We start from the raw sequence: 12103 nt of genomic DNA, 5'->3' as shown, positions 1-12103 counted from the left end.
AGTCTACATCAAATCAAGCTAGGAAGTCTAGAAACTCACCTAAAATCTAGGTTGTCGGATTTGTATTGTTCGAGAGGACAAGAAATCTGTGATAACTTATGTGATTGTATCGTTTGTTAGTATGGGATACAAATGTAATAAATACTGTCGCTTTTAGTATGGATTCTCTTGAGCAATCTGATTCGCCTAGTGCCACGCCTCGATGATTCCGCCATCGGTTGGGGTGTGACAATTGTATCCTTAGACCTGTGGTACACGGTAGAACTAACTTAAATAAATGGTTGCTCTTTAATTCTATCTAATGTTGTACGTAAGTGCCAGTAATAAGGATAGTTTTGAGAATGATCTAAAGTTTAGTGTGAATTGTTTGTAGCCAAAGGGATATGTGCTTCTATACTTAGGAGAGGAACACTCGGGCGCCTTTCGTACTTTGAACTGGTGTTAAACGTGTGGTCACGCTCGAACTAGTAGTAGATGAATAAACCACTTCAAATCAGGAACGAAATTAGAAAGGGTTGAAGGAGTTTACGCGTCTAAAACTCATATGTACAATGTTTGATTTGGAATTTGAATTAGTTTTTGTTGCTTTGATTACGATTAGCTAAACTTTTCATGCTACCTAGCTTAGATGAACTATGATTTGATACTTTGAATGTTTAGTTTCGATTATATGGTCGAATTGCGATGATTTACGTATTCTTGCTTTATAATTGTTTATGAATATGTGTACTTGTCTTAATTTAGGTGATCTTGTTAGTCCGGTCTAGAACTATTTAGGTCATTCTAGGTTGTTAATTTGTTAGGTTTTCGGTCTAGAGCTTGAGATTAGAGATAATCCAGGATTTCAGTTATTTTGCAAGTTTAGCTTCATGACCGGAGGATTTTAGCACCATAGTTACTATAAATCTGACAGTCGTGGGATTCGGTATCAATAGGTCGAGTCGTTTCCAATTTGGCACTTCATCAATCTGTTCCATCTTCTATTTTGGTTGATCATCCTTAGCGGGAGGTTTTCTGGGTAGATTCGGAGCTTTAGCCATTGGTCAGGACTAGAGGCCATAGGTTGGTCATAGGGATTCAAAACCTTGGTAGTTCTTTCTCATCATTGTCTGCTTTTAGTCAGTTCACCATCTTGCTTGCTTGCTCTATTATCTTGTTTATTTGCTGTAATAGAATTAGAAAAAAATCCCAAAAACACAAATCAAAATTGGCTAGTATACGATAGAGCTTTATTATTGAGAGTTTGCCCATAGTGTCCACGGATTGATATACGGTCTTGCCATCTACACTACATTACGATTGGTACATTTGCCGTTTATGTGTGGTTTAGTCTGCTGATTCTTTTTTTGAAACTTGTTTTAAATTAATATACACACTTTTCACACATCAATTACTTATCTCTTTGCTTTGCTTTGCATTGCATGTGCGGATGGACTTTGCCTCTTTGGTGTAAGTACGAAGTTTGCCTCTACCAAGGGAGGCGTGAGAGTTCCTAGATAACTATTCTGAGAAGTGATATCTAGTTCATAGTGTTTGACCTTTATGATTTAGGTCACTGTATGTAGCAAGATGTTAGATGCTACTAAGCTAGTGAGCTAAGAGGCTATTGCGTGTAGCTTCTTAGCTTCTCGGTTTTTTTGTTGAGTGGGGTTTGGGTACCTACGTCATCACCAATCAATGTAACACTTGTGAACACTTCTTTGTATGGGCTTAAGTGTATGTAATCTGATAAGAAAAAGGTGGTGATCATTAGCAACACTAGTGAGAAGAAAGAATGGTGATCGCTACCAAGATTCGTGAGGCGGTATTGATCCCTACCAAACTTAGTGAGACGAGAAGATGTGGTCACTACCTTTTCTTAGTGAGACATTGTAGCACCAATCCTTAACATATAAAGAAATCTTTAGTGTAGGCAAACTCTAAGTTGAAGGTCGAGGAATGGACGTAAGGTGGTTTCATTAACTTACACTTGAATCATTTATACATCAGGTGTCACCTCTTCCTTTTAGTAGTCAAATATAGTCGAGAGGAAGTTGTTAAAAACACTACATAGATTATGTTTGAATCATATCATAGATCATAGAAAATAACTTAGACAACATAGAAAAGCTTCCAAACCCATAAAGCTCTTTATCAGAAAGAATTATTGTATTTCACATGCTTGAAGGCTTGCTATGTTGTGTGTCGTGGTACTACTGCTATATTTTGGGTATGAAAAAAGGTTTGTTTTACTTCAAGATGAGTACACTATGCCTTAAAGTAATCGTGTCCCTTTCGTTTGGCAAACTGCCTCCCAGTCAATGAAGCAACGTATGTACAAGAAAAAACACTTTTAGGGACAAAATTTTTAGGGAGGACAAAAGTGGTCCCTATAGAACACACTATGGGGAGGACTTTTGGTTCATATATGGTTTTCAGTATTTGAAATAAGTTTTTTCTATAGGGACCAAAAGTCGTCCCTATAGCTCGAAGTTAAATTGTTTTTTGTTTTTTTTAATTCTAATATTATAAAAAAAACAAATAAATGTTTTAACTTGTAGAGACCACAAGCTCTATAACTTTGAATATTTTTTAAAAATTTTCATTTAATAATGACGAAAATAAAAAAAAAAAGTTAAAAAAAAAAAAGAAAAAACACTTGTAGAGACAAAATCTATAGGAAGGACAGTAGTCGTCCCTGTACAACAAGCAATTGGGAGGACTTTTCGTTTATATAAAGTTTTCCTCCATTTCATTTAAGTTTTTTCTATAGGGACCAAAAGTCGTCCTTATAGCTCAAAGAAAAATTGTTTTTGTTTATTTTTTTATTTCTAATATCATAAAAAACCTAAAAAAAATGTTTCAACTTGTAGAGACTATAAGTCGTTTCTATAGCTTTGATTATTATTATTTTTTAAATTTTATTTAGTAATGACGAAAAATAAAAAAAATAAAAAAAAGACTCAAGCTATAGGGATGATAAATGGTTTCGAATAATTTTGACTATTCAATTTTTTTAGCGGCAAAATCTCCGACATTTTTTTTTAAATTTTCTTACCACTTCACAACTTAGAGGGACCATAAATCGTCCCTATAGATAAAGTTTATGTAAGTTATTTTATTTTACTTTATCCTTTTTGAGAACTATTATTATTAATAAATTTAATTTTGTAATTATAATAAATATATTATTTGGTTTTTCATTTATAATAATTAGGTTATATACTAAATATTAATTTTAATTTGTTTGTTCTATTCTTCATTGATAAATAATAATAACAATAACAATAATAATAATAATAATAATAAAACGTTTTCAGTTGTATATGTATATTTGTGGGTATGTGGGTGTATATGTGTATGTGTATGTGTATTTCTTTTTTTTTTGGCAAATTGGAAATAAATAATCCCAACTCACTGTTATTGGCCAATAATAATCCCAACTCATTTAATCACCAATAATAATCCGAACTATTCACTTTTGTTTGTAAAATACTCCCACGTTAAAAAAAACACTAACTAGGTTAAAATATTGCTAATGTGGCTTAACATGTGTGGACTGACGTGGCTGGTTAACATCTTACCTGCGTATAAAATGATTATCAGCCTCATTTGCACACACAATCGACTGAATTTGCCCAATTTGTAGAATTAGGGTTTTGAAGGAGAGTGCGATTGTGTGTGCAAATGAGGCTGATAATCATTTTATACACAGGTAAGATGTTAACCAGCCACGTCAATCCACACATGTTAAGCCACATCAGCAATATTTTAACCTAGTTAGTGTTTTTTTTAATGTGGGAGTATTTTTACAAACAAAAGTGAATAGTTCGGATTATTATTGGTGATTAAATGAGTTGGGATTATTATTGGCCAATAACAGTGAGTTGGGATTATTTATTTCCAATTTGCCTTTTTTTTAAAACGCTTATTTCGTTGATTAATTTTCGGATCCCCTCAAATGATAATAGAGTCAACATCCGCTCAATTGCTTGGTTTGACCGTCAATGACTGCCTTTAAGTTGTTGGCCCATTTGACCATCATTTTGTTTATCGTAAAAGACAAACCTACCACCAAAGACGATCACAATCTCAATCCTTTTTACCACAACTGGGAAACCAAAACTAGTGGATGACCAAATGCTCATACCGGTTTTGGATCCATAACCTTCTCAACCACGTCATGAGGGCTTTAACCGAATGCCACACATAGTCACCGGAAACCCCATATATGACAAGTAAATGGAGCAACAATTATCACACTAACTTGAATCGTCAAAACTGACCTAGGAAGTTAATGATCTACTCGAATAAGGAACTTGTAACTGGAAAGCTACAAACCACCATGAGTCAAGTGTGCTTGCCTGATTCCTCTGTTAGCCACCACAATTTGTGGCCACCGTTGTCGTCTGCCAATTCTCTTAAAGGTATGTATCGTATGAAACTTCTACCTTATGCAGTTAATAAAGCAAATGAGGCAGGCAATTATTCCATTAGAATTAATAAGGATTCAATGTTACACCATCTTCAGGGCCATGAGCATGCATGTGCATTTTACGTGCGTGTATGTGGATGTGTAAGTGTCAATGGACGTGTATGTGTATGTATTAGTGTATATGTTAGTGTGTATGTGTATGTAATTATGTAGAGTGTGTATGTGTATGTAATTATGTAGAGTGTGTATGTGTTAGTGTACGTATGTGTGTACGTGTTAGCATATGTGTATGTACGTGTTATTGTGTTAGTATGCATATATGTGTGCATGTGTTAGTATATGTGGATGTGGATATGTATGCATGTATACCCGTACGTATCTATATGTGTTTGTTTAGTATGTGTCTAAGTGTTAGTATATGTGTATGTATGTGTTATTGTGTTAGTGTGCGTATGTATGTGTATACGTGTATGTATGTATGTACGTATCTATGTGTGTTTGTGTTTGTATATGGAATTGTGTATGTATGTGTGTACTATGATATGGGTGAGCACGAAGCGGTTCGGTTTGGTTTTGGGTTTTTCATAACCGAATCTGAAAATTTGGGTTAATTGGTTAATAACTTAATTTCGACATAAACATAAAACACAATACATAAATTTGATTTAGTTTTTATAGGGTTTATAAATCTTCTTAATCAAAACATAATATATGGACTAGTATTCTTTGAATAAAAATTCAACGTAAAAACCCACTATATTGATTCGGTTCAGTTTTTATCGGTTTTATACATCATTCTAATTAGGCCTGTCCAAAAAGCTCGCAGCTCGGAAAAAGCTCGCTCGGATTTAGCTCGGAAAAAGCTCGCTCGATATGGCTCGGTTTGAAAGTGAGCCGAGCCAGCTCGGCTCGGTTAGAAAGTGAGACAGCTCGACTCAGCTCGTAACGAGTCGAATTGGCCCGATTTGGCTCGTTTGGTAGCTCAGCTCGACTTCGTTCAAATTTTTTATATATATATATACATTTATTTTTATATATATTATAATATATTACAAAAAACTTGTTATTATTTATATGTGTTTAGGCTTGTAATTTGATATCCATGGCATATTTTAATCTTAATTACCTTGCTAATGAACTAATATTGTATTTCAGCTCCGTTTCAAATCCGAGCCGAGCCGAGCCAGCTTGGTTTATAATCGAGCCGAGCCCGAGCTTACCCTGGCTCGGCTCGGCTCGGCTCATGAACAACCCTACTTCTAATATCTTTGAATAAAAATTCAACGTAAGCATAAAACCCACCATATCGATTCGGTTTAGTTTTTATCGGTTTTATACATCATTATAATATGTTGGTTAGTCTTCTTTAAAGAAAAAAACAATATATTCTTTAAGAAAAATATACATAACTTTAAATAATATATTCTTAACTATAGATTGTAAAAAAAATATAAAAAATAAATAATTTAACCTATAGGGACGATATGTCCTTGTAGAATTCTTAACCAGAGACTAAGGTAGTACGTGTTTGGTACGAGGGAATGAGAGGTGGAATGGAATGGATGATTACGAGGGAATGAAGAAAAGGATGTTTGGTTAGTCAATGGAATGGAATCACCCATTCCAAAAGACATTTCATTCCCTCAAAATCAGTGTTGTAAAAATCGCGACTAGGCGACGATTAGTCGGCGATTAATCGCTAGTCGTCCAGTTACTTACTGAGTAATTTTTCTTAAATCGGTCTATTAACCGACTAGGTCCGACTAGGCACGACTAGGTCCGACTAGGCAAGCCAAAAGTCGACGATTCCAGCAAAAAACCTGTATATTCCGGCCAAAACCTCTAAATTCCGGTCAGTTTCCAACCAAATCATTTGAATTCCAACAATTAATCATGTATACTTAAATAAATGAGTTGAGTAAGATTTAAAACCTAGCTACTTAAAATATTTACCTATAAAAATGTATATATTTATACATAAAACTGAAAATTACATATAAAAAACCCGATCCGATTAATCCTGATTAATCCCGAGTAATCCCGAGTAGTCGCTAGTCCTCACTTCACCGGCCGACTAGCGACTAGCGAGTTCTCCAACCTTGCTCAAAATCATTCATTCCACCCCCCATGTTTTTTTTCCATTCCATCCCCTCTTGCACCATTCATCAACAACACCACAACCCACCACCTTCGCCAAAACCCACCACCACCACCACCACCCACCACCGAGGCCATCGCCGCCACCCGCCACCACCTCACCCGACAGCCACCGGCGCCGCCGACACCCACTCGTCACCGTTATCACCCACAATCGTGACCAACCGCCAACGCCACTCGCCACCACCGCCCACCACCATCGTCAACGCCACCACCACCGTCACCACCAACCGCCGTCGTCGCCGCCACCCACTGCCACCTCTGCTGCCACACACCACCAACAGCCACCTTGCTGCCACCACCACTCGTCGTCACCGTCGCACCGCCACTCGCCGCCACCACCACCACCCATCGCCACCACCGACACCCACCACCGCCACCTATAACCACCCACAATTACTACCACTGACCACCACCACCACCACTTATTTTATTACTCCGTTTTTTTTTTTTTTTTTTTTGTCTACCGAACAATACACAATAATAATTCATTTCATTCACACATGGTAATCAAACAAGACATGGAATGGTAATGGTCCATTGCATTCCATCGTCCATTCCATTACCTCGTTCATTCCATTCCTTCGTCCATTTCATTACCCCATATCAAACAAGACATGAAATGATAATGTTGTCCCGATAGAATTTAAAAATTTTGCCACAAACAATTATACCGCACACCAAACACCATTTGCCCCCAATTTCATTTCTTCCACTCTCACTATCACAGTGAGCACCTCCCAGAATTTTGCCCTAAATCAACCACCACCGTTGATAATCCGGACCACAATACCCCTGGTTCTCCTTCTAACTCCCCGCGTGCTCTCATTATAGGTTCTCCTTCTAGTTCCCCTCGTGCTCTCATTAAAGGTAGACAGTTCACAATTGTATATGTTTTTATAGGAAGTTTAGGATGACTTATTTATTGGTTTGGTGAATGGCATAAAATTTTCTTTCAGGAGTTATTCCCAAGTATTTTACCTCTGTATGGTCATTGGCTCAGTTTCGCTTGGTTGAGTATATTGCTGCTGCATTTGGTCATCAAAAGAACACAGTGGTCATTCTTGGCTTGGATGGAAATGTTAAGTTTCATGACTATTTTATTCTTATTTTTAGTAATTTCGTTAAATCGAATTTACCAATACCACCATTTCACCAAATTAATGATCTCTTCTCTATGAAGAAGGGATACACTATTGACTATCCAAATTCCTTTATTGGCAAGTACCAAATAGAATAATGCTAGTTAGTGGTTTACAACGTTCATATTAAATTATCGAGAGTTATAACTTGTAAATTGTTGTATAATATTTGTCAATCCATGTAACTGATAAGTCTGGATCAAAACACCTTTTTCACTTGAATCCTGCCGAAAATGGGCGTGATAGATACAGAAAATGTGGGTGGGGTATACATATAAGAATAGATGGCTTTTGTCCGGTTTTAGTCAGTGGGTCCTCATGTGGAATTCGTGTAAAAGTTTTTTAACCGATCGGTTTCGGTTATGATTTCCCTAAAACCGAACCTCGGTTACCGGTTACGTTTACGTGTAAAAACCGAACCGACATTTGCTCACCCCTATCCACAAAAGAATCACAGGCCCGAGCCCAGTAGTCTCAAGTGGTCACTGGCAATATGGGCTCAGGTCTTCAGCCCATCCAAACTCCTCCAAAAGGGCCAACACAACCCGTTCAACATTAAAATAGTAATAGCATGTGGCTCGAACCCACCGGGCTCAAGTTCTAAACCACTAATGCACCCAAGATAGTGTTACAGACTTACAGAACCGCCACTTACCTTGTGGTTAGAGCTAGCATTGAGCCAGTAATCGAACCATTGTACCTTCTCTTCGTCCCCAAAAAACAATGTCCAGAGACTTCTTTCTTGATTCTTAAGTTTATATATAATTTGTATGTATGTATGTATTTATAAAAAGAAATTATATTTTTCTGGCAGTTGTGCTGGCATGTGTTGTTGTTGCCTCTTGGATATATGCTTCTAGGTAGTTGAAGGAGGTGATATCTGACTTCTCTATCAGGTGTGTTTTTTCGGTTCTTTGTTTCAAAGAATTTCGGTCATCGGGTAGGGTAATTGTCGGGTCAAGTTTATGCTTATAACCTGTTTGATGTTGTCAGTTAACAACGTGTACGTTGCTTATAAGGTTTTTTGAGCGTAAAATGGCAAAAAAGGCCAAAAATCTGCAGGTTTTTCCAGCAAAAAAAAGAAGGTTTTTATCATTAAAAATGTCAAAAAAGTGCAGGTTCTTTCAGCAAAAAAAAGGCCTAAAAACTGCAGGTTTTTTTCAGCAAAAAAAAACCCAAAAAAATGCAGATTTTTCAACAAAAAATGTCAAAAAAGTGCAGCGTTCAGAAGCGTTTATTGTATGTACATTTCTGTCGAAGTGTATTTATGTTTATACACACACACACACATATATAATTCTTAATATTGAAACAGTTATGACAATTGATAAGAGTTGGATTAAATTGGGAAACCGGAATTCTCCGGATTTCTTAAATGGTATTCGCAACTTTATAGAGATTGCCAAGAACCATGTCAACGATCAAGGCAAAGCGTTTTGCCCATGTAGACGATGTTGCAATGGGATACGACATGATTTGAAAACAATAGGAAACCACATACACGAGAGTGGGTTTCTGTCATCATACCGAACATGGCATTATCATGGTGAGGAACATCCACAGGCTGAGGAGATAGCAGCCCTTTTTTCTCACCGAACACATACTCTCACAACAAGCAATGAGATGTTTGACTTAATTGATGATATTATGGCGGAACAACCTACTCATACCCCAGGAGCTACACCTACTGAAGGAACAAGTACTCCAGCAACAAATGATGGAATTGGTTTAGACCCAGAATTTGATGAATTGTTCTCTATACCGAGTTATACCCCGGTTGTAGTTGGATGTCTTCCCTAAGCGGCCTAGCAAAATTAATGCATATGAAAGTCATCAATAAATGGACAGATAGTTCATTTGACCAACTTTTAGAGTTTTTAAGAGTTGCATTGGCATTGCCAAAAGAAAATAAGATTCCAGCCTCACACTATGAAGCTAAGAAGAAGATGAGTCGCTACAGCAGTCGAAAGAATAAACTGCATGTTCATTTTCGGGCAGTTGGAGGTGATAAGGATGTTGATAGAGCAAAGAGTTGCCCACCAAAGAATTATGATTCGCGAAAGTGGGTTGACCTTATTGATATATTGTTCACGGATCCTGACTATATAAGACGAAGCAATGCAAATACAGAAAACAGAAAAAAGCAAAGATACCCTAGTACTTATCATGGTAGTCAATCTTATGCTCAAAGGCGATACATAGAGGTAAGAAAAACTGTTAGTTTTAAACGCGTATTAACATACCTATTGAATCTGAATAATAGTATACTTGTTGTTTACAAGGAGCAAAAAACAGGAAGCCCAAACTATATTGCTGTTTTTGAGAAGACACATTACAAGGAAGGGCGGGGATGGGCAAACGATATTTGTGCAGCAGATTGGGTGAGTAAAAAACATTTATTTGTTTCCTAGTAACGTTCTTTCTGGGTTAAAATCCCAGCAGCAACGTTCTTTCTGTTTTATACTTTGCTGGAAACTTAACTAGACCCGGCAAAGGGGTTGGGTCGGGTGAGGTTGCGGGTCAAAACTGGTCAGTTAAAAAAGGGTTGTTTTGGTTCGGGTCAAAACGGGTTTCGGTCGAAATGGGTTCGGGTCGGAACGGTCGGCGTCCCCAAATCAGAAACTAAAAAACTCCATATCAGACATGTGTGGTATATATTGCATATATGTAATATAAACTGTGTGTATGCAATATATATTGTGTATGTGTATTATATGCAGTATATAATATCCTCCATTTATGTAATATGACACATATAATAGAACAACCCTAGTGTTAATTCTGCCATAGGATTCATGCCTCCCTTAATCCAAAACATCATATATTGGCTAAATAAACTCCAGAATCGCCGATGCCCCTTAACTTCTCTACCAAATGAGTTGTTATTCTTTATTATTAATGATGGAACAGGTTAGTTTTATCGATTTTAATGCAGTTATGCTGTCGAATTTAGTAAAAAAATCTGATGTATCTTTTAGTGTAGGGTAAAATTCAAGACGAGTTAGCTAGAGCGTCGAGAGATGTTGATGATACTTCACCAGTTGATGAACTCGAGGTGCTCAAAAGTGCCTTGGGTCATAGGTATGGGCACGTACGCGGTGTTGGTCGTGTTGTTAAAAATGTCACCCATGAAATATCGAGCTCATACCCCCTGCCACGACAACAATTGGAAGAAATGCAACAAATGCGACAAGAAATACAAGAAATGCGACAACAACAAGTGCAAGTGCAACCATTCTCAAACCAAGCAATAATGGAACTACTACAACAACAACAACAACAACAACATGCGTTTCAAATGCAACAAATGGAAGCACAATTTCAATGCCGACTTAATGAATTGAAACGAAAAATGCGTCAAGTTGACGAAGATGATGAAGAGGATGATTAGAATTAGATATTTGCATTAAACTTTTAATTTGAAGTTTGTACTTGATAACTAATGTTTATTTTGAAGCTTGGACTTGATAACTATGACGAATATTTTGTATTTTGAATCTTTAGTATAATATGTAGTTTTGAAATTTCATGTTTAATTTCAGCTTAAAAAAGCAGGTTAATAATTGTAAAAAAAAAAACGCATTAAAAATAATAATATGTAGGGACGACATATTGTCCTTATAGAAAAAAATAGAAAAAAATGATTTTGAACTTGGTGGAATCAGATATCGTCCCTATACATTTAAACCAATTTTTTATTTTAACTTTATAGGGACGACTTTTGGTCTCTAAAAGTTTAAACCAACTTTTTTTTATTTTAACTCTATAGGGACGACTTTTGGTCTCTAAAAGTTTAAAAAAAAATTATTTTTTTTATTTTAACTTTATCGGGATGACTTTTGGCCTCTAAAAGTTTAAACCATTTTTTTTATTTTAACTCTATAGGGACAACTTTTTGTATCTAAAAGTTTAAACAAGTTTTTTTTTTTATTTTAACTCTATAGGGACGACTTTTTGTCTCTAAAAGTTGATCTATGGGGACAACACCAATACGGACCATCTTAATAACCTGTAGGGAGGGGCCTATATGAACAAAAGATGTGGATACCACATGTCGTTCCTATATGTTAAAAAGACCTATAGGGACGATAAGTCGTCCCTAAAAGTTTAAAAAAAAATTGGTTTCCACACGTGTTTTTCCTTGTTGTGTGTGAAGGGGTATGTTCCCAAATAGCACGCATGGCCATGCGCATATATGACCATACCCACACTCATACAACAAACACTCAGCTAACTCAGAGTTCCCTGCATGGACATAAACCCTCGCCTGTGCGTACAACTCACGTAAGGAACTGTTGGTACAGTTGGCAGAAGCATACAACCAATCAAGTTGCAGCTAACCCTGCAAATACAATCCCCACGATGGGCGAACCGTGCAAGGAACAACAAG

At 36.6% G+C, this 12103-nt stretch overlaps 1 protein-coding gene across 5 annotated transcripts; it reads left to right on the top strand.

The window, feature by feature from the left end:
- The first annotated feature begins 7244 nt into the window (after positions 1 to 7244).
- On the top strand, positions 7245 to 11249 carry LOC110895983. 5 transcript variants are annotated; one of them, XM_022143384.2, is made up of 6 exons: positions 7248 to 7441; positions 7531 to 7652; positions 8528 to 8609; positions 9110 to 9917; positions 9996 to 10094; positions 10697 to 11249. In XM_022143384.2, exons 4-6 carry the CDS (start codon positions 9501 to 9503, stop codon positions 11102 to 11104), a joined length of 924 nt encoding a protein of 307 aa, XP_021999076.1. In that variant the 5' UTR covers positions 7248 to 7441; positions 7531 to 7652; positions 8528 to 8609; positions 9110 to 9500; the 3' UTR covers positions 11105 to 11249. The 5 variants fall into 5 exon arrangements, 4 of the variants coding, with proteins under 4 accessions (XP_021999075.1, XP_021999076.1, XP_021999074.1 ...); XM_022143382.2 differs by having other exon boundaries at positions 9029 to 9917; XR_004871617.1 differs by having other exon boundaries at positions 7245 to 7441; positions 7531 to 8609; positions 9029 to 9917; positions 10692 to 11239.
- The last annotated feature ends 854 nt before the right edge of the window (positions 11250 to 12103 follow it).

Source organism: Helianthus annuus, chromosome 11, assembly GCF_002127325.2.
Source record: "Helianthus annuus cultivar XRQ/B chromosome 11, HanXRQr2.0-SUNRISE, whole genome shotgun sequence".
NCBI classification, from domain to species: Eukaryota; Viridiplantae; Streptophyta; class Magnoliopsida; order Asterales; family Asteraceae; genus Helianthus; species Helianthus annuus.
This window is presented reverse-complemented; position numbering and strand designations above follow the sequence as displayed.

Excerpts from the sequence above, each read along its gene's own strand:
- LOC110895983 (XM_022143383.2), top strand. The coding sequence starts at position 9,501 with ATGTCTTCCCTAAGCGGCCTAGCAAAATTAATGCATATGAAAGTCATC. Across the intron at positions 9,918-9,995 it reads CTCAAAGGCGATACATAGAG|GAGCAAAAAACAGGAAGCCC; the intron begins GTAAGAAAAACT and ends GTTGTTTACAAG. Across the intron at positions 10,095-10,696 it reads ATATTTGTGCAGCAGATTGG|GGTAAAATTCAAGACGAGTT; the intron begins GTGAGTAAAAAA and ends CTTTTAGTGTAG.